The sequence below is a fragment of the Penaeus chinensis genome, chromosome 37 (assembly GCF_019202785.1).
Source record: "Penaeus chinensis breed Huanghai No. 1 chromosome 37, ASM1920278v2, whole genome shotgun sequence".
NCBI lineage: Eukaryota > Metazoa > Arthropoda > Malacostraca > Decapoda > Penaeidae > Penaeus > Penaeus chinensis.
The window spans coordinates 949038-971537 of record NC_061855.1 but is presented as its reverse complement, the minus strand read 5'-3'; the positions used below and the strand labels follow the sequence as shown (position 1 = coordinate 971537).

Genomic DNA, 22500 nt, shown 5'->3' with positions numbered 1-22500 from the left:
AGACTTTTATTTTGTGCAGTATTGTCTTCACTCTGTCTCATCTTTTTATCACATAATTTGGAGAGATTTGATGAAGGTGAATTTGTTCTGTAGGGATTCATAGATTTTTCCTTGAATTAACATAATATGGAAAAATAGTTGAGGAAAGATTGATTTTTGTGAAGTTTTGATGTCAGAAAAAAAGAAGTGTATAAAAATATATATATCTTTCCTCTACTTCCTGTATATTTTTTGTATTATTTGTATATTGTATGTGCTGTTGTCACATTGCATTAGTCCATGCAATGTTTTTTTTTTTTTTTTTTTTTTTTTTTTAATAGATTCTGAAGCCTGTAAATTTTAAACATATACAAACAAACTGAAACATGATAAAGACCATTTTATGGTAAGATTGTCTGTATAATGTTTATTATAGTAATTTTTATGTATTTTCCTTTACAGGAGGATGGTCCTCATATCTATCAGACATGCCCTTCTGCTAACTATTATGACTGTAAGGCCATGGCAGTTGGGGCACGTTCACAGAGTGCTCGTACTTACCTTGAACGCCACTTAGAGGAATTTTCGAGCGTCACTCGGGATGAATTAATCCGCCATGCCTTGAGAGCTCTCAGAGATACTCTTCCTAATGATGTAGAACTAACTAACAAGGTATTTACTTATTATTCACATGTTTTACTATTCTCAACTGCTCTCTCATCTTTCTTTTCATCCTGTCTTTTATCTTAGCTGCTCTTCTTATCTCCCTTCTTCTCTTTGCTCCTCTCTACACTCAGTGCTCTCTCTGCTTCCATTTCTCTCTCTCTCTCTCTCTCTCTCTCTCTCTCTCTCTCTCTCTCTCTCTCTCTCTCTCTCTCTCTCTCTCTCTCTCTCTCTCTCTCTCTCTCTCTCTCTCTCTCTCTCTCATCTGCATTTTCCTACTTCTTTCCTTCATTACTAAGTATTCATCTTGTCTACATTTGTCTCCTATTTTTTTCACCATTTCCTATGCTGTCCTCTTCACTTTGTTCAATTTTTTCTGAGTATTATTTTCAGTGCCAGTTACTATTTTTCATTTTAAAAAATCTACAATTTTCATTCTCTTCCCCCCCAGAATTGCAGCATAGCTGTTGTGGGTGAGGGTGAGGAGTTGAGCATCTATGACGATGAAGACGTGAACCCCTACTTGGAGGGTCTGGACCAGGAAGAGAGGCGAGGGGGAGCAGGAACCAGCCGCGAGGCCCAGCCAGCAGATGCTCCTGCTGATGGCGAGGCTTCTGCAGATCAGCCTCCACCACCACCAACTGATGAACAGCCACAGGTGGGTAGAGAGCATTCAATGTGTGTGAGAGAAGCCTCTCTAAGATCAAGGATGGTATTCATGAAAGGTCTATGACTGTTCTTTTTGATTTTGCCTATGATTTGTGCTGGTGCCACATCTCAAAGATAATGCTGGTAATTGAACAAACATTTACATTGTTATAGACTCTGAAGATAATTTATTGCAGTAATATGTTAAAACTATGTACTGCAATAAATCTTACTCATATAATGGGAGTACACATTTTATAGATTTAACTAAAATTAGGTTTGTTGTCATTGCATCAGTTATCAAAAATAAAAATGGCATCAAGCACCTTCCAAGGTGCTTGGTACTATTTTTATTTTTGAATAGAAAATTACTGTAAATATGTAGAAAACATAAATTAATGTTGACAGTAAATCAGAATGGGCCTCCAAAATCTTTGTCATTACTGATGTGTGATAATCTTCATATGTCTTTAACTCTGCAAATTTGTCTATGACTCCCCACAAAAATGTCTTTGACAGGCAGTCTTTGCCAAAGACTTGGCTGAAGTTTCAGGGCAGGTGTGGAAGTGTCCCACGTTCATACAGACCTTCTTTAGAACTACAATACAAATTTGCATAAATTTGAAGATAATCCTACACTGAATATGATAGAAAAAAACTTGGAAGACCATTTTGATTTATTGTCAAATATTGAATTAGTTGTTTCTTATATTATACTAATATTTTCTATTCATGTCAATAAGGACTCTCTTCAATTTTGTCCTTCTTACAGAGAATTTGTCCTTATGCAAATTTTCCTCTGTTAAAGATTATTTCAGCTGTTTGGAATTAATTTCTTAATTACTTCATTAATTAAGAAAATAAAGGCTAGCTGAAGAATATATATTAGATGAATTTTGATTGATGACATATTTTCTCATTTGCCCATGATATATTGTTAGTAAATTTGATTAATACATAGTACAGATTCTAGGGGGAGGAATGTTAAATGCAGCTTAAGTGGTAACATATATTTCCTAAATTTAACTTAAGAGTCTGAAATTTCTGATGTTTGAATCTTGTTTCAGGCTGATTCTATGGAGACTGACTAAGAGGAGAAGCAGTGTTGGATGTGCATGGCGTTTTCATTATAAGAGGAGAGAAGGTGGATGACGTTTCTACATGACCAGTGTTAACATGCCGTAAAGATGAGCTTTTCACCATAGGAATTGATTATTTTTCTCATACATTTTTTGAATTTCAGGTCATCACGTATTGTATTCTGAAATAAACATTGAGCTAAATGAAATATAAAAAGTTTTATAAATTCCCAGGACTTTCAACAATTTTATTTTCTGCAATATCCATTTTTAAATAGATTAAAAGAAAAAAGAAAGAAGGAAAGAAAAAAATGGACAGAATAGGGTGCTATAACTTAAATCAAATATTTAACATGAAAGTACAGCCATTTTATATTTTATGGTAGTGAGCTTTTGGGGTAGTTGTACCAAGATGACTAAATATTGTAGTTTTCTTGAAATGCAATAATAGTTGGAATCTCACTGGGAGGAGTAACTAAAGGAGACGAATGGAAGGTTTATTGGAATAACAGTTTTACTGCACTTGAGTATTTTCTTTGGTCATTAAGGCCTGTTAGAAGTGAGTTTTGTAATAAAGTACTGTATAAGTAAAAATACCATGTCTGCAGTGATCTGTTCTCAAATATTTGAACTGGATTTCACACTGAGCCACAATCCAGCTGTACATGTGCTCATCCAGCAAAGAGTCTATCAGTAGACCCTAGATGCTGCATCCAACTTCCCCTTTCCTGGAATTAGCGGAAAAATGTGTTTTTCTTTCAAATACAATTAATATTGAAATTATTATTATTCATTTTGATGATATGAATATTGAAAAAATCAAGGAAAAGGGTAAACAGGTGAGATAGGTAAAACTAATAACTGACTCGGTGACTAAGTCAGATGGCTCTACAAGCCATACAGATGGCTTGTAGAGCCATCTCGCCAGTCTCCCCGAGGACCAGACGCCTAAGCAGTCCTTGAACAGCCCTAAGCTAACAAGCAAAGCGAAGCAGGCATACAAGTAACGCCCAGACGAAGCTTTAGAAAAAAGCAAAATAAGACGAAAAACAATCAAAATCAATCAATCAATCCAAATCGCCAGTGGAGTGATGCAACTCATCTCCAAGCGCCAGGAGTCCCCCTCCAGAAAAACTACAAACAAAAAAAGAGAAATGTCAGATCACTTATACAAGGAGCCAAAACTAATTATTTTAGAAATCAAGTAACAAAACACTTGTACCAAACCAAAAAAATCACAGAGATCATCTAAACACCAGTATTAGTGCAAATGAATTTAACGATTTCTTCGCAAAAATTGGACATCTCACATACAAACAAACAAACACTTCCAGATCTCAGCAAAATTCAGGAAGGCTAAGGCCACTAGCAAATACTTTCAGACCACAACCTGTAAACTTAGAAACAGTAATCTTAACAATAAAACACCTGCGTCAAACTAATGCTGTGGGAGCAGATGGCATTGCTTTTCGCTCTATTAGAGACAGTCTATCTGCAATAGCTTACTATCTAACGGTAATCATTAACACATCTCTGGTCACTGGTAAATTTCCATCGCTCTGGAAACATGGCATAATAACACCAGTTATTATGCCACGAAAAAATCGTAGCAGACCAATTGACATTATTTCTGGAGACAAATGACCTGCTATCCAAATCACAACATGGTTTCAGAAGTAAGTTGTTTACTGAAACAGCATTATTGCAGATTACAAATAAAATTTATGAGAACATAGACAACAATCAAATAAACTTGCTAACACTGTGCGATTTATCCAAGGCTTTTGACAGCGTCAACCACGAAATCCTCCTTAATAAATTAATATATCACAACATCAATACATACTGGTTCAGAAGTTATCTAAGTAACAGAAGCCAATCAGTCAAAATTCACGAGGAAATATCTACAGAACAGATAGTATCTTTCGGTGTTCCACAAGGATCTATATTAGGCCCAATTCTATTTACAATATTCGTAAATGACTTATCACCTATAGTCCAAAATTGCTTTCTTGTTCAATACGCCGATGATTCACAATTTCTCCACAGTGATTCAGTAAATAACTTAGATGAACTAATAAAAAAGACCCAGGAGACATTGACACTAATAAAAGGATACTTTGACACAAATGGCCTCAAGATAAACCCAGATAAAAATTCCAGTAAACACCACCATAAAATTTGAAGACTGCTACATAAGACCGAGCACTTCTGTAAAAAAAAAAAAAACCTAGGCGTACACATTGACAAATTCATGACATTTGAGAACCAACGTCGACAACATCCATAGGGAAGTAATGGGCACACTAATTTACCTAAGCCACATAAGAAACAAGATCCCTGCTGAAACTAGGATATCCGTAATACAAACACTAGTTCTCAGTATAATCAATTATTGCTCTAACATCTGGGGCACAACAAACAAAGGTCACATTCAGAAAATCCAAAAATTACAGAACTTTGTTGCGAGAGTAGCGCTTGGAAACATAAATAAGTATGACAACATTACCCCGCACATAAACAAACTAAATTGGCTAAAAGTACAAAACAAATGTAACTATGACACTTGCGTACTAATTCACAAAACAATCCAAGGGTTTTATCCAAAGTGGCTATTAACCCTTCCAACCGTAGGTAACACAACCTGTGTCCAAACAAGACAGGTAAACTCTCTACACATCAAAAGATCACGCACAGATATAGGGGCACGGCAGACACTTACACGTGGACCCATGATTTGGAACAAATTTCCAAATAATATCAGGAATATCAGAAACTCTAATACATTCAAAAAGAAATTAAAAGAACATCTCTTAAATCACCAGTGACATCAGGTTTCAATATATACGAATAGGCATGACTATGTACTGTCATTAATTCTATGGGTACTGTAAAATCCCTTTCTCTGTAAAAAGAATAACCATTGTATTTAATGGAATAAAGTATTTTGAAATTGAAATGGCAAATTGAAATTTGAAATTGAAATTGCAAATTGAAATTTGAAATTGAAATTGTTCCCATTCCCACAGTACTACCTCACTCCACACTCCCGCCCTCGTCCTCCTATTACTTCCACCCCTCCAAACCTTTTAAGTACTTGTATCAGAACTGTTACCGTCTCCCGACTGTTTGTCCTGTCAACAAAAAGGACTGGTCCAACTGTGAAAACGACCTGCTCCCATGCCTCGCCTACTATGATGCAGTGGCAGTGCAGTGCTACAGTATTCCTCCCAGAGGCCAGCGTAAGTCCTACACCGATAATGCCAAGACTAGCTTCCGTAGACATGACCTCCCCCATGAAGTATACATTGATGGAGTGCCCTGTCCTGTCCGACCATATCGACCCCTTCCCCGCCAATGACAGAAATGTTGGCGTTTTGGCCACTCAGCCAAACTATCGTTCACAGCCTGCTGCCCTGTATGTGCCCAACCTGGTCATCCCAATTGTGGTGCCCCCCATAATGTATTTTATAGGAGGCCTCACTCTACGTGAGGCGAGATAGGAAGCACACCCTCCGCCCCCGCCCCCCATCTTCTCAAGATGTCTCGGCATCTGACGCAGTATCTTTTCCTTCTACCTCAAATCATCCTACCTCTACCCCCCCCCCCCCCAGTCAAATTCACCTTCCAGTCTAAATCCAGATACTCCAATCTCTACCACTTCCCCGATGCCAACACCTCCTCCTCACTCTACCCATCGCACTAGACAATCTAAACGTTTCACCCCATCTTCTACCACATCCTGTCCTACACCCACCTCTTCCTCTGCTTCCCAGACATGTATCCGCTCTTATCCTTACAAGAAAACCTTTGTTTCTCAGACCTCCTCACTCAACTCTCCTCCAGAAACTTTCTAACCATGACCCAAGAGAACACTCCGCTCCTCATCCAACCTCCAGTCTCTCTACCCCTGTTCCTTCTACATTCAAACCATTTACCAATATTCCTCCTCTTCAAGTTCCACATTACCCGATGCTTGTTTCATAAAGGCTCTCTCTGAGTCTAGCCGCCGTGGTGAACGGACCTGTTTTTGCCTCCTTAGCGCCGCCGCCTAACAGCTCAGCAAACCATGGCATCTCATGGTCCCCTGTAACCCTCCCTGGGTCACAGGGGGCCAAGCCAGGGAGCTTCCTCGGTGCTTCTTCGGACAGCTAGCCCGTGCTTTAATTCCCAGAGTGAAAGGCGACCCTTGGCCCAGGGTTTCGTGCCCCCTTCCCAAGGTAATGGGACCTCCGCCCTAGGATACGGGCCCCTTGGCAGCGGGGTCAAAGCTGCTCCCCCGCCCATGACGATGGGCACCCCCACGGGAACCAGGGTCAAGGCTGCCCCCCCCCCCCCGCCCAGGGCAAAAGGCGACCCAGCAACCCGGACAATCACAGCAGTCCGATCAGAAATCACAACGAAACCAGTAAATACAGTGATAACAGTGAGGACAATGAAGAAACAAATCAGATAAATGGAAACAGTGAATACAGTGCAGACAGAAAAGCCGTCGATCAGGTAGGCAGCATAAACATAGTGCTGAACACAGACCTATGCTTTATTGCATGGGCTCGGATGGTTTTGTGTGATCAAATCAGGAAACTGTACAGCCCGGATGAGATCGAAAACGCCTACAATATCATTTTACATATATCAGACTTTTGAAGGCTACATATATCAGACTCTAAAAGAAAGAAATATAGCAATCGACACTAAAAGGATGACAAACTCCATAGTGCATACCATGGTCGATCGGTGTTTAAAAAAGGACAATACAGTGTTTGCTACAACAACGACAGACACTCTCGCCGCTGACTGGTCTCCGCCACCAAAGAAAACAGGTATCTCTGCACCATTTGTAAAAATCTTTCAAAAACCAAAATACACATACGCAACACGAACCCTCTTTTGTCAATCAAGATCTTATTGAAAATAAAATTGACTTGCTGATCGGAACAACAATCTGCAATCAACAGTCTAATTAGCCAAGGTGCAATGCCTTCTCAATCGCAGGAATGCGGAAAGGGAGTATTCGTCACAACATTCTCGACCCCATCCCATCACGCTACATCCGATATCCCAGCCCCTGTCCGCGATCAATCTATCTACCAATCCTTCCCCTTCGCATCCCCTCCCCCTGGCAGAACGTCCTTTACCTATACGTCACAAAATAAACACACTCCAACCCCTTCCACGGCAGTACCCACGAACAACGCCTCTCCTACCTTCCCCCACCACCCTCCTCCGAAACTCCGTCCCCTCTTCCCACTCCGACCCAGCAGACTCGCGATCTTGCTGACGCGCCAGCGGACCCACGCGAGCGTTTGCCCAACAACAACGCTGACACGTCCACAACCGGTATGAAGAACGAAGCTTCTACACAAGTCACACCTAGAAGAAGCTACGTTAGAAACAGTAAAAGGAAAAACAAGCAAGAACATCCTCCACCAAACCGCCAATGGGAAGGTACGACACACCACCACGTGCCTGGAGTACCTGTCCCCCACTACTACCCCTCCTACTCCACAAGCGCCACAGCTCGTCATCAACAACTACGCGGAACGAGCGGAAACACACAAACAAACAAACGAGCAGCCGCAGCTCCCCCGCCCATCGTCATGGGCGGGGGAGCAGCTTTGACCCCGCTGCCAAGGGGCCCGTATCCTAGGGCGGAGGTCCCATTACCTTGGGAAGGGGGCACAAAACCCTGGGCCAAGGGTCGCCTTTCACTCTGGGAATTAAAGCACGGGTTAGCTGGCCGAGGAAGCACCTGTCAACTCTAGAAAACAAAGAAGAAAAATAAGAGAGGAACGCTACTCTCCGATACCCTTGCGAGATGCCGACGGTCCTCAGGTAGTGTACCTATATATCACGAGTTGCCACCCAGACACACATGAGGTAAATATTGAAGACTTCCTGGAAAATAAGTTCAACCAAATTTCCAATGTGAAAGCTTTCAAAATAGAAATGACATTTATTACTCAAGTTCCACAGCCACTAAAAGATGCATAGATATAAACCCAGATCTTTTCTTAGAGTCCGACGTCTTTCCCAACAATATAAAGGTGTTCCTAAAGAGAAACAAGTACAAAGGCGAACAGAATGTTTGACGTTGCAAATCCGGCGGTCAAACCATCCGAATAGACCACATCGATGCACAGCCCCTCGTCGGTCATTTCGAAGAAATTAAATTGATGATTAAGGAGAGAAATACTGATATTTTGTGTTTTAGTGAAACTTGGCTTCACCAGGAAATATCAAGCAGTTTCATCAGCATCCCAAACTTTCATGTTTACAGATGTGATGCAGGACGTGGAGGTCGAGTCTGCATATATGTAAGCGATACCATTAAATCAAATAAGATCTCCTCTGCAAGTGTAAATCATGCCGCCACAGAATCATTTGACTACCTGGAAAATATTCTCAGAGAAATGTCAATAGAGAGAAAACCTCTTTTTATCTCAGATGATTTAAATGACGATCTAAATAAATCAAATGCAAAGTTAAATGGGATAATTAACAAAAATAAATCAAAACCACTTATAAAGAAACCAACAAAGAATACAGAAAACCCTCATCCATATTGGGCGTTATGATAACAAACAGACCCGATATTTCACTACACGCGGACGCTGTCACATGCCACATTGCTGATCACAAGCTTATAACCATGACCTTAAATATAGAAAAGACAAAGCGAAAACCAGTTAATAAAACCTCTCGCGACCTAACGCATTACGATCCTCAATTTCTCTGCCAATATATAGCCAATGAATCGTCACTGTCACAGATCTTAACAACTGATGCCCTTGGCTGACAAGTAAATATTCTAACAAATGTGATAAAGAACGGCCTCGATGCATCCGCCCCTTTTAAACCAAAAACAGTTAGACGTCCTCCCACCCCCTGGATAAATTACATCAATAAGAGGGTCATAAATGATAGAAATAATACTCACAAAGCTCTCAAGATAAACAGATCTGACACCAACCTTTAGGCTCAATACAAACATAAGAAGGGAAATGTGAAAACTCTACTCCACTGGGCGAAAACTAATTGTTTTAATTTAAAAGTAAGTTCAATGAATGCAGAAGCGATTTGCCAAAACGTGGAAACTAGTAAATACATTAGTGCCTAAGAAGAAACAAAACACAGACATTTCCCAAAATTCCATAAATAATATAGAACACTTTCATAACTTCTTTGCAGAAGTAGGTGGACGCACTTTTGAACAGACGACCGCCCCCACATATCAACACAACATATCAAACGAACACTACAACAAACTTTTTCAGACCACAACCAGTAGCAGTAGAAACAATTATCCTAACAATAAAACACTTACGAAAGACGAATTCCGTGGGAGCGAATGGCATTGCACATCGTTTCATAAATTATAGTTTACCAGCAATTGCATGCTATCTGACAGTCATTATTAATACATCTATAGTCGCCGCTGTTTATCCATCACTTTAGAAACATGGTAACATAACGTCTATTTTCAAATCCGGTGACAGAGACGAAATTAATAATTATAGAGAAAATATCTGCAAACCAATCAACAACATATTTGGAAGCAAATAATCTTATATCTAACACGCAACACGGTTTTATGAGTAAATTATCAACTGAAGCAGCATTACTAAAAGTCACAGATGAAATCTATTATAATGTAGATAATAACCAGATCAATTTGCTCACTCTGTGTGATTTATCGAAGGCCTTTGACACTATCAGCCAAGAATTACTTAACAAACTAACAAATCACGAATTTGATAATTTTTGGTTCAGTTTTCTGTCCGCGAAAACTTAGTAAAAAAACAAGAAAATGTATCATCAAAGCAACCAGTTTCGTTCGGTGTTCCACAAGGCTCCATCCTTTGCCCAATCTTATGTATTATATTCATAAATGATTTGTCATTTGTCTTATTCAGTACGCCGACGACTCTCAGTTTCGTCACGCTGCCTCTGTTAGCAATCTAAATTAATTGATAGAAAAAAAAAAAAAAACATACCCTATCAGAAGCAGACAAAAAATGCTTCGCTATGAATGACCTGAAAATGAATCCACAAAAAACACAATGTATTTTCATAGGCAGCCCTCAGAACATCAAAAATAAAATACCCAAAAGAAACAAGCATTGCTATTAGACAAACACTAGCACTTAGTATCATTAATTACTGTTTACACATCTGGGTCTCCACAAACGAAACACAAATACAAAGGACACAGAAACTACAGAACGGTAAGAGTAGCACTGGCAAATGTAAATAAATTTGACCACATCACACCACATATAAACAAACTAAAATGGCTTAAAGTACAACAGAAATACAACTATGACACGTGTATTCTAATTCATAAAATCATACTAGGAAATTACCCAAATTGGCTATTACCTATACAAACAACAAGTGTTCATACAAGACAAAATAAATCCTTATATATCAAAGAATCGAATACAGAAACCGGGGCAAGAGTTATGCAAATCCGAGGACTGGTGAACTGGAACCAATTACCAGAAAATATTAGAAATATCTCCAACCAAAAGACATTTAAAATAAAAGTGAAAGAACATCTACTGAAAAATCAATGACATCAGGCGTTTGAACATCAAGCCAAGTACGAAATTTCAGTCATATGTGATATTAATGTTCTGTCTAATCTTGTTAAACAAGCTTTGTATAATATCTATGTATATAACGTCCTATTACATAAACATCATGTATGTAAATAGAATACCCATTGTAATTAATGGAATAAAGTGTTTTTAATTTGAATTTGATTTTTGCTAATCTCTCCCTTTCTCTCTCTCCCTCTCTGTCTGTCTGTCTGTCTCTCTCCCTTCCTCTCTCTCTCTCTCTCTCTCTCTCTCTCTCTCTCTCTCTCTCTCTCTCTCTCTCTCTCTGTGTGTGTGTGTGTGTGTGTGTGTGTCCCTTTCTCCCCGAGATAGAGAGAGAGAGAGAGAGAGAAAAGAGAGAGAGAGAGAAAAAAAAAAAAGAGAGAGAGAGAGAGAGAGAGAGAGAGAGAGAGAGAGAGAGAGAGAGAGAGAGAGAGAGAGAGAGAGAGATAGAAAGAGAGAGAGAGAAAAAAAAAAGAGAGAGAGAGAGGAGGGGGGAAAGAGAGAGAGAGAGAGAGAGAGAGAGAGAGAGAGAGAGAGAGAGAGAGAGAGAGAGAGAGAGAGAGAGAGAGAGAGAGAGAGAGAGAGAGGGGAGAGAGACAGACAGACAGACAGAGAGGGAGAGAGAGAAAGGGAGAGATTAGCAAATATCAAATTCAAATTAAAAACACTTTAATGGCACTGTCGCAAGGCTTTCTCTCCAGAACAAAGACGATTATCAGCCCGCCGTACGCACCCCCTCCCCTCCTGTCCCGACCATACCCAGTGCCGTGTGCCCCAAGAAATGTAGGGTACCACTCCTATGCCAACACAGGATTGGCAGGCCTATTGACTTATTCAGGGACACCAAACCGCATAGGCTGGTGCAGAAGTCAACAATGTACAATATCAGCAGTTGCATATTCGAACAGCCTCTGGGTTTTTCTCTCTGTACAATGTATGCGCAAGGTGTAAAAAGTTCCAAATTGATTCATTGCCCAACTTTCTTAATCGCGGCACGATATGCATGGGAGATTTTCACTTGTAGGCAGTCAACATAATGAAAATGGCCAAGAGTTCCGATATTTTGTGAACAATAGATCTATGACCGTATATGCTACTCGTGCGACGGGGGGCAGGCCAGCTTATGTAATAGGAAGGGATCTTGTGCATATAAACGTCAGAAGAATACTTGCAACAGAGCTAATCTGATAATAGTCAATCTGCAAAAACAAATAGACTTAAAATTTCTATTCCTCCCTACCTTGGGCATCACTCTAAATCACGTATTTATGACTGGTATAACGATTACACAGTAACGAGTGTTGATAAATTCTCCATGGACATGATGAAAGTGGTCACTCATTACAACAACACCTGGGTCTGTCCAAAGAAAACCTTCTAGAGCAACAACTCACAAGGCTCCAGACAACCTAAGGGGTCGGTGACCCTACACTATAAAAGGAACAAAAGCGAGTTCAGGAGCTTTCTGATATCTACAAGCAGGACAATACCCGTGACAACCTTATTCATTTTCTTACAGCTAACAAAAATCTACGGGAATTAAATATAATTTCAGAAATTATCACTTTGAACAGTTCCTACACAGCATTAACAATAACACCTCAGTGGCTAAATTCTGGGGAAAAATCAACCGAGTTTCAGGCAAACCGACTAATGCCCTGCAGTTTCATAGTCCTCTTGCACAAGCAGCTATTGTAAGATATTCTCCTAGCTTAAGGTCAGGTACCATCCTGTAAAGAGGAACCCGAATTCAAATCTCCCCTGAGGCAGGAGAGGCTTAGGGACCAGGTGAGAAGTAAAGTTAGGGGTCCCGTTCACTCCTCTTGAAATGAGACAATAATACTCTTTTGAAAAGATCCAACAATGCTGCTTTTATCCTTCTCTAGTGTCCTTCCATTGTAGTGACAGTACCAATAGTAGTAGCAGTAGTAGAAGCAATAGCAGAAATGGTAGTAGTAGCCATAGCAATAATGATAGCAGTAGCAATAGTAGTGGTAGCACGAGCGGTAGGCGCAGAAGCGTGTGGTAGAAATAAAGGCAGAAACAAAGTAAACCAGTCGGGAATAAGGGTAAAATAACGAAAAGAGTAAAGAATGCAAAGTAATGATAAAATACCAAAAGTACAGTAAAATATGAGTAATAAGATCAGTAAAAGTAGAGTAAAAGTCTGGTAATAGTAGAGTAGAAAGATCAGTAAAAGTACAGGTAAGAGTAAATGCTCCGTAAAAATAAAACCGTAAATGAATGGCAAAGACTCGGCAGTAAAAGTCTCGAATAAGTTACGTTACTTCCATACATATATACATTGTTAAAAGACTAAGAATGATAAGATTAAATAGTTAAAAAATAACTAGTATTTAAATCGAGTATTACTGGATTTAAACTTATGTTATTTCAACTTCATTTACGTTATGTATTATTTCAGTTGCCTTCATTTATACTTAACTAACACGTCCAGCATTTTCCAAACCAGGCAAGAAACAAAGAGCCAGTGCAACCTTTGGTGTAGTTTTGCAGAGAGGGGACGTGACACAAACAAAGTTCCAGTTGACACTGTTTATTTGCTCCGTTCCCGGGAACTCCAGGAACTCATGACGTCACCACATACTGAAACATGTTTCTTATGAACAACAAAATCAAAGCAATCAAATACATATTGAAATTATTCATTCCGCATAAAAATGCCAAATTATTAATTAATAGCTATAAAAACACGGACTAAAAGAGCTTATGAATAGATCAAAAACCGACTAAAATCATAAAACATTTGTAAAACTTTCCTTAATAAAATGAGATGGTAAAATAAACCATTAGTAGAAAGTAAAAGCAATAATTAAAGATTCAATGCGGTGATTATTCAAAAGTGCAGTGTCACGTCACGGACTGTATAATCGTTGAAAAATATATAGAAATTAAACATGACCTTTTGATAATACAAAACAAATTGAAATACAAATTGAGTATCGTAAGTAGGAACAATAAAACTAACAAATACAATTTATAGATAAAAAAGTAAAAAAACAAAAGAAAACGGGATGGGGGTGAACTAATCACGCGCAGGTGATACAGATGGATAGGTGGAGTGACAGCTGGAGTGCCACGTCCCCGCTTGGTGAATAGTACATATATGCTCCTTAGTCAGTGGGATGGAGCTCACTTCCCATAAGTATTCAGAATGACAGTCAGTCTAGAAGTGCACGTAAACTTGCCATTGAAATTGGATGTTCTGATACCGACCCTTCAGACTTTGCTGAGATTACTGAGTGGGAAATGAACAATGCATGAATAAAAGGCAAACCGTCCGCCCCAGGTGAGGATGGAATTACCTACAGTGTCCTCCGCCTTAAAGCTCAGGTACCTGGTAATCTCCTTTTGCACCTGTACGGGTTAAGTTTGTCACAAGGTGTTCTGTCTGGCCCCTGGACGCGCAGTCTAATCATCCCTATGCCGAAACCAAAACTGATAAATACCGCCCACTTTCACTAACCTTATGTGTATGCAAAGTTCTAGAAAGGATCATTTTGAACAGACTCGGGTACAGGTTACGAGGTAAATTATCTCATAGACTGTACGGATATCTATCGGGACGTAGCACACGTCTATCGTGAGGTAGCACATCGGCAGGTAGCACAAGCTCTAATTCAGGGAAACACACTTTCTTGCCCTTAAGTCAGCTTTTGACATTGCAAACAGAGAAGTTGTCCTAGAACAGTTAGTAAGCTTTGGCATTCGGGGTAAATTATTGAGCTGGATTAGAATGTCTCTTACGAACAGATCTACAAGTGTCTTGATTGTGAAGTTCCACTTCACAATCTTTTGAACTTGGGACCCCAAAGGGAGGAGTTCTCAGCCCTATGCTGTCCAATGTCCTTATGCACAAGCTGGTGGCAGATATTGCAATTGGGAATGGTGAATCCATTATATGCTATGCTGATGACATCTGTGTCAGAGCATCATTACAAGAGAGGAGGCAATCAATTCTCATTTTCAATAAATATGTTTATTGCATTGTGGATTTTTCTATCATAGTATCAACACGGAAGAGTGTTTTTACCATTCATATTCATATATATATATATATATATATATATATATATATTTATGTTATTACAATCTCTTCAAATTTACGGCCTGTGCGTACCAAAGTGACATTTAAAAGTGCGTTCGAAAGTAGTGTGCGTATCGTGCGTTGAGCTTGAGGATTCGCGAATCCGAGGTTCCGAAGCGGAGGGCGCAGCAGTCTTCCTGGGGGCGACGTGGGCTGAAAACGTGAGTCTCGACTGAGCGGCCGTTGTTCCATTCACTCCCAGGTACTCGGGTACACGGTGGACTAACTTTGAAAATTAGTTCGAACATCTGGAACCTTAGTTGCATCTTAGTGTACTGGTGAAGTGTATACTTTGTCTGTGTTAGGGTCTGAGGTGAAACATAAGGAAATAAGTGGTGTTATTATTGTTATGCGGTAAACCGGCTTTCTTGAGGGAAAAACGAGTGTATTAAATCGCTGTTAGGATTGGAAAAGAAATTATATTTATCTTCAATAATATATTTTAATTTTGTATAATGTTTAATGATTTTGTTGCGTGCAATACATTTAATGAAATAATTAAACTTGTGAAATATTGTTCAATTTAAATAAACCTACTGTGAGAAGATAACCTAAGACTACTAAGAAACGTTAAATGAGAATTATCTAATTGTAATGAAAAATGCTGGATGATGCACCTAATATGAAGATAATAAGGAATACTTATTTAAGTCTGCTACTAACAAATACAATAGAAAAAGGACTATTACTTGAAACACTAAATAATTTGAAATAAGTAATAGAAGGATAACTGTTTAACAAAATGACTAGTGATTCAAAAATACAATTGATGATTATTCATAATTCAAGAAAATAGTAAAAGCTACAAACTTTAGATAAATACTTGATATTCATTTATAAGCTATAAAATAAGCTACTCTCATTACTTGTTGTAATTATCCCGCTGCTTCCCCTATACATCTTAAAACTTAAATTTACATAAACTATCAACCTACACTGTACAAGCGGGATTGTTACAATGTGTATATAAATTTGTACACACAAATTTGTGCGCTCGTGTCCGTGCGTGCCTGCGTGTGTTTGTGCGTGTGCGTGTGCGTGTCAGTCAGCAGTAGGTCCAGTCCTTGTGGCGCGGCGGCCGACACGCCTCCGGGCACGGCCGCGTCAGCGAGGACGTCGAATATTCGGGGCGGAAGCTGAAACGAGCGAGAGAGGTCACCAGCGCTATTATCATCATTGTCACCCATGTTACTATTATTGTTGTTTGTATTATTATGATCATTATTATGTTTATTATTATCATTATTATTTTTACTATTATCATTATTTTCATTATCATCATTATCGTTATTATTATTATTATTATTATTATTATTATTATTATTATTATTATTACTACTACTACTACTATTGTTATTGTTATTACCATTATTATCAGAACTATTCTCGTTACTAATATGAGATGATAATATGATCATCAATTCTTTTAATGTTATCATAGTTATTAATAGTTACTATTATTATCATCATTATTATTGTTATTAATATTATCATAATTATCATTATTATTGTTATTATTATCATTATTATTATTATCATTATCATTATTATAGTTATTATTATTATTACTATTATTATCATTATTATCATCATCATTATCATCATCATTATTATCATTATTATTATTATCATGATTACTATTATTATTATTATTATTATTATTACAATCATTATTATTTTTAATATCGTTATTACTAATAAGAGTATCATCATTAGTATCATTGTCGCTATTATCATTATTTTGATTTTCATTATTATTATATTTACCATTATTATCATCATTATTAATATTATCATTACAACTATTGTTGTTGTTATTGTTATTACTATCAGTAGTGGTACTATTGTTATCATTATTACTATTATTATCATTTTTATTAATATTATTATTATCACTGTTGTTATTACTATCATTATTATTTTAATCGTCATTATTATTATCACTGTCATTATTATCGTTATTATCATCATTGTTATGTTCTTTACAATCAGTATCGATATCATTACTATTATTATTATCAATATCATCATTATCATCACTATTAGTATTATTATATTGTTATCATTATCATTTTTATTATTAGTAGTTATTATTACCATCATCATTATCATCATTATTATCACCATTACCATTCCATTTGTTATAATGATCATTATTATTATTAGTAGTAATAGTAATAGTTGTAGTAGTAGTAGTTGTATCATTATTATTGTTACTATCATTATCATTATCATAATCATCATCACAATTACCATTATAATTACTATCATTATTATTATCATTATCAATATTATCATTATCATTATCATAATTATCATTATTATTGTTATCATTATGATTATTTATGACTATTATCATTATCATTGCGGTTATCATCAGTATCGAGACCTGTGGAAATTCCACGGAAAAAAAAAAAAGAGAAATGAAAATCCCTTTCTCATCCTCTCTCCCTCTCCTTCTCCCTCTTTCACTATCTTTCTGTCCTCCCTCCATCTGCCTTCTCTCTTCTTCTTCCTCACCCTCTCCACCTCCTTCGCTCCCTCAGGGCAGGGCCACGCTGCACGCGACGCACTGTATCCAATACGAGAGGCCACACCGGACGCGGCCAGTGGGTGCCTCCACGCATTTTTTTCTCGCCTCTGACCCGCTAGACATCCCGCTGCCCGCTGCCCGCTGCCCGCTGCCCTCCCAGCAAATCGATTGCAGAGTGGCCATACCCCTATCCCTCTCCATCCCTCCCCCTACCCCCTTTTCCCTCTCCCTTTGTTTAGTATTCCTCTTCTTCTACTTCCTCTTCCTCACCCTCTTCCTCCACCTCCTCTTCCTTACCCTCTTCCTAGTTCTCCTCTTCCTCTTCCTCCTTCTCCTCCTCCCCTCCCTTTCCCTTGTTCTCATCTTCCTATTCCTCCTCCTTTCCCTCTTCCTTGTTCTCCTCTTCCTTTTCCATCTCCTCCTCCTCCTTTTCCTCTTCCTTCTCTTCCTCCTCCTTTTCCTCTTCCTCTTCCTTCTCCTCCTTCTCCTTTTCCTCTTCCTCTTCTTCCTCCTCCTCCTACTCCTCCCCTTCCTCCTCCTCCTTCCTATTCCTTCATTTTTCCTCCTTCCTCCTCTTCCTTCCTATTCCTTCCTTCTTCCTCCTTCCTCTTTCCCCCCTTCCTTTCTCTTTCCTTCCCCCTCCCATCTTACTCTCTCTTTCCTCCTCCTCCCTAATCCTTCCTCTTCTTTCTCCCTACTCCTCCGTAAACTTTACTCCCTCCCCCCCTCTCTTCCCTAGTCCTCTTTGCTTCCTCCTCTTCCTCCTTCCTTCCTACTCTTCCTCCCTCCTTTCTTCCCTCTTCCTCTTCCTTTCTTCCTACTCTTCCTCCCTCCTTTCTTCCCCTTTCCTCTTCCTCCTCTCTCTCCTTCCTGGACCTACCTCGGCGCCCCTACAAAGAACCCGGCCTCTCGCTGCGTCGGCCAAGGAAGCGAGTGAGGATATTTCTGGCAAAGGTAGCTGTCGTGACTCACCATCCTGCCCTTCGCCACTGGCCACAAAACCCTCTACAGGAGAGAGAAACAGTATAACACATATATACGGTGTAACACACCAGTAAAACAGTATACATACTCAAATACAGTATAACACACTAATTAAACAGTATAACACACTAATAAAACAGTATAATATACTAATAGAAAAGTATAACATACTGATATACAGCAGATAAAAAGAAAACTACTAATACTAGCATACAAGAGAGAGTAAATGATCAAAATCACTTAAGACTTAAAATGCTATGCATTTCGACCACTTGGCAATAATGAGGTATTTCTAGGAAAGAGAGAAAGAAACAAGATCTTTTTGAGAAATTGTTTTTTATATATAATGATGTGCATTTTGATCATCTGTTTATAACGTAATATCATTACAATTAAATAGTAATGTGTGTGCTTGTGTGTGTGTGCGGTATGCATTTGTACAAGAAGATACGTTTCTTGCAAACAAATCCATGCTCCTCTCACATTCAGGATCTCCTGGTCGATGCCACCTCGCGACTTTCCTCGCCCTTGCTCAAGCATCCTGCGGCGCGCCTGAGCCAACTCTGCCACGCTGGGAGCAGGTAGGTTGTCCCAACGGGCGCCCCACATGCCTCCGAGGATTGTGGTGTCGTGCTGAGGGTGATCTCTCATAACGTGGAAGGTTTTGTTCGATGCGAGCCACTGTTCCACGGCCGCTACTTCTCGCGACGAGATCTGGAAAGGCCAAAACATCCTTTTGTCTCCTTTCCTCTTTAGCTTCCGCGTCCTCGCCTCTCCCTCCCACTCGGGCGGCACAAACTATCCTCTGCTCTCTTCCGACTCACCGGGGAATCTGTGTCCCGCACGACCATCGCCGCCACCTGGCTTTCCCCGAGCGGCAGCGTCCTCCATATATCCGGGTGAACAGCGGATACGTCCCCCAGCGGGGGCGGAAGGTCCTCGACGTCGCACACGTAGAGGTGGGCGTGGTCGCGGAGCAGAGGGCACAGCACGCCCCTCCGCCAACGAGCGTCCGTGTACAGCCGCACTTTCCAACCTGGGTAATGCCTTCTCACCTGCGAAATAAAATGCGTGCATTGTGACTGCATGTTAGCCGCATATTGCACTGCCTTCATAAGCACTCTTTGTTCTACCCACCTGAGTCAGTAAGGTGTCTAGCCCAAGCCAGTACTCCGCCCTGTCGCCATAGAGGGAGAGGGACACCACCCGTTGCCCGCCGCCAGCCGCCCAAGCCCTACGCCCACAAGTGCCGCCCACACTGTCGTTCACTGGGCCTTCAGAGGGAGCGCCGAGCTGTTCCTCTCGACTGCAGTCCCTGCTGTTCCATCTTGCCACTTTCTGAAGATGGATTCAGAGATGATCAGCGCCAACGCGAGAAATATAAAGGGATGATTAACGAAACAATCGAATCAGCTCGGAGATTATGGTATTGCCATATTAGGAACATAATTGGTGACTGAAGAAATTGCAGTTCTTTCACTCAAATTGTCGGAATGTTCAGCTCTTTCGAAAGTGATGCTAAAACCACCAGCAATCAGTTTGCAAACATTAACAAGCTCCGACCAACCGGGTTCTCAGCATGTCCCTTCAACGCTCTTCCCTGTCCGGTTAGTTTAAGTTTGCTTCCAAGCTTTACAACATCTCCAATTGCTTCATCACTGAGGGTTTGTGGTTCTTGCCCTTTGGAAGTGACCAAATGCAGAGTGACATAATGATTTTCATTGTTGGCTGTTTGCAGCCTAAGTCGACCTCAAGGCGTACGACTTGTACGTGTATCACAAACCACTCTCGAACATCATGGTACTTGGAATAAGAAAGAACAGTATACAAACAGCATGGTGGTATACTGATACTGACAGTTTGTCAAGTGGAGAGGGGCACGTCTGGTTTCTCTCCTTGATTCAAGAAAAGGAAAGGATAGGTCTTTGCACCAGTAATTTTCAGCTCTTGTATGGACTGGACCGTGGGTTGAACTTTTATCCAAGGTCGATGCGAGGCAACTGTTGAGAATTTCTCAACACAAATCACAAGCAGTGATTTGAAAAAGTAGAGGACCTTCATATTTGTTAAACCTCTTGACCTTGCCAGTAGCGGCGAGGGGAAACTGGATATAAATAGGAGAAGCAGACCTAGTAGATGTAGATGTTCTCCCCCTGCTTGCGGAGCGCCCTCACAGCCCATAGGTTGCAGGGGCACCGCGTGAGCTGCGTTGAGGCGCTGCTCTCCGTCAGGATTTCTCCCCTTTCATATTTGTTGATTCTCCTGATTACCAAGTGTGAGTATTGTTTTTTTTTTTTTTTTTTAATCTACTTACTCTTTGGTGGATATGATTACAGATGAATGTAATTTTTTCAGAAGCAATATTTAGTGAAACTAATTATTGATTGTGTTCGTTTTTTTCTTTATTGTAGATTCAGTCTGACTTTCGTTTGTGAACTTCTATCAACTCACCATTGTGCAAGCGACTGGACGGCCCATTATTTTCATTTACTGTTCACAATTGTCTATTTTGTAACTATGCAAGTGAAAGTCATTATTTTAACAAAGAATGTTATGTCTCATTGCAATTGTCGCCAAGCTGCTGACCAAGCTCAGTTGGTCAGCAGCAGCTGACACGCGCTTTCGAGTCGGCATTAGTCGACACAGGCTGGGTTTCCCTCATGAGCATAGCCTGGGCGAGGCTCAGCTTTGCATATTAGACTTAATATCAAAATGCTTTCATATTAATAAGGCCATGGCTTTTAATTAACACATTTCAGCATGTCATGTACATGCAACAATAGTCATTATTGTTTTTAGTATATCATTTATGCCTGAGCCCTGGGCTTATTCTGGTCTGACAAAAGAGATTCGTGTTTTGTTTAGAGTCAAAAGAATATTGCGGAAATTTATAGTAAGTTCTACTTAATCAGAAACTGGAAGAAAATTTGATGCTGCGCTTTATGATGTATTATACAGCAACGGTGAGAATATTAATGAGGAGATTAGTGCACCTAGTGCTAAACTAAATGTATGTGTGTGCATATACGTATATATATATATATATATATATATATATATATATATATATATATATAACGTACAAATGCATGTTTTCTTTTCAGTTTCCATCTATCATGGGGATATATAATGTGATATTCTACATCAATAACCATGATGTAATCCAAAGAAATATCTCTCACACTAATTCTTTCTGAGTTAGGAGGTGTATATTTTTCTATTATTATTATCATTATTTCTATAATGGATAGATTTTTTTTTCTTTTGCATATTTGTGAACTTTGTAAATAATTCTTCCCTTGTAAAATGAAAGCAAAAATAAAGCCTTCGTTTCCGCTGTTAAAGAACTGTCTGGCGACACTAGAAAGCGTCGCAGATCTCCCTCGCGACAGCAGAGGCCAGTGTTGTTACGCTTGCCAAAGGTTCGACTCCACCCCAGTCCCTAGGAATCGTGCTCAAGTTGACGAATCTGATTTTATTTTTTAATTGTATTAGATCATCAATCACTGGCCTACTGATATTTTTGCTGAAATGTGTTAATTAAAAGTGTAGGTGTACGAAAGATGAACTTGAGCCTCGCTCTTCTTAGCCATGGTCTTATTAATATGAAAGCATTTTGATATTAAAGCTTATACTTCATGTTATCATCTATGGCAGTAGTGTAGATTTTCAAGATAAATATTTTGTTGCCTGGGCATGACGATATAGTGAAATGTTCACATGTTTTCCCAAATTTCTGCAACTTCCATCGGTTCTACTTTGTTTGCAACAGCTGACGATATATGGATATTTTAGAATGATGGGAAAGTTTCAACATCAATGATAGAGAAATGGTAATAAATCAATCAGAGATTAAACAAGTATACTTACAAGACAACGAAATTTAAATAATTTAAATAA

The 22500-nt window shown here is 39.4% G+C and overlaps 2 protein-coding genes across 2 annotated transcripts in view; one reads left to right on the top strand and one right to left on the bottom strand.

Annotated features, from left to right (window-relative positions):
- Window positions 1–2578, top strand: part of LOC125045646 (proteasome subunit alpha type-1-like) — a 10152-nt gene extending 7574 nt beyond the window's left edge. The window contains exons 5-7 of the mRNA XM_047643053.1: window positions 442–651; window positions 1094–1300; window positions 2358–2578. Of these exons, the coding sequence (XP_047499009.1) occupies window positions 442–651; window positions 1094–1300; window positions 2358–2381 (441 nt within the window). The 3' untranslated portion in view covers window positions 2382–2578. The remainder of the gene's footprint in view (window positions 1–441; window positions 652–1093; window positions 1301–2357) is intronic.
- Window positions 2579–15060: 12482 nt separating this feature from the next.
- The window catches only part of LOC125045611, a 10375-nt gene continuing 2935 nt past the window's right edge, over window positions 15061–22500 (bottom strand). The window contains exons 3-7 of the mRNA XM_047642989.1: window positions 19738–19938; window positions 19425–19655; window positions 19084–19314; window positions 18497–18621; window positions 15061–16219 (exon numbers count right to left, since the gene is read on the bottom strand). Coding sequence (XP_047498945.1) covers window positions 16129–16219; window positions 18497–18621; window positions 19084–19314; window positions 19425–19655; window positions 19738–19938 — 879 coding nt within the window. The 3' untranslated portion in view covers window positions 15061–16128. The remainder of the gene's footprint in view (window positions 16220–18496; window positions 18622–19083; window positions 19315–19424; window positions 19656–19737; window positions 19939–22500) is intronic.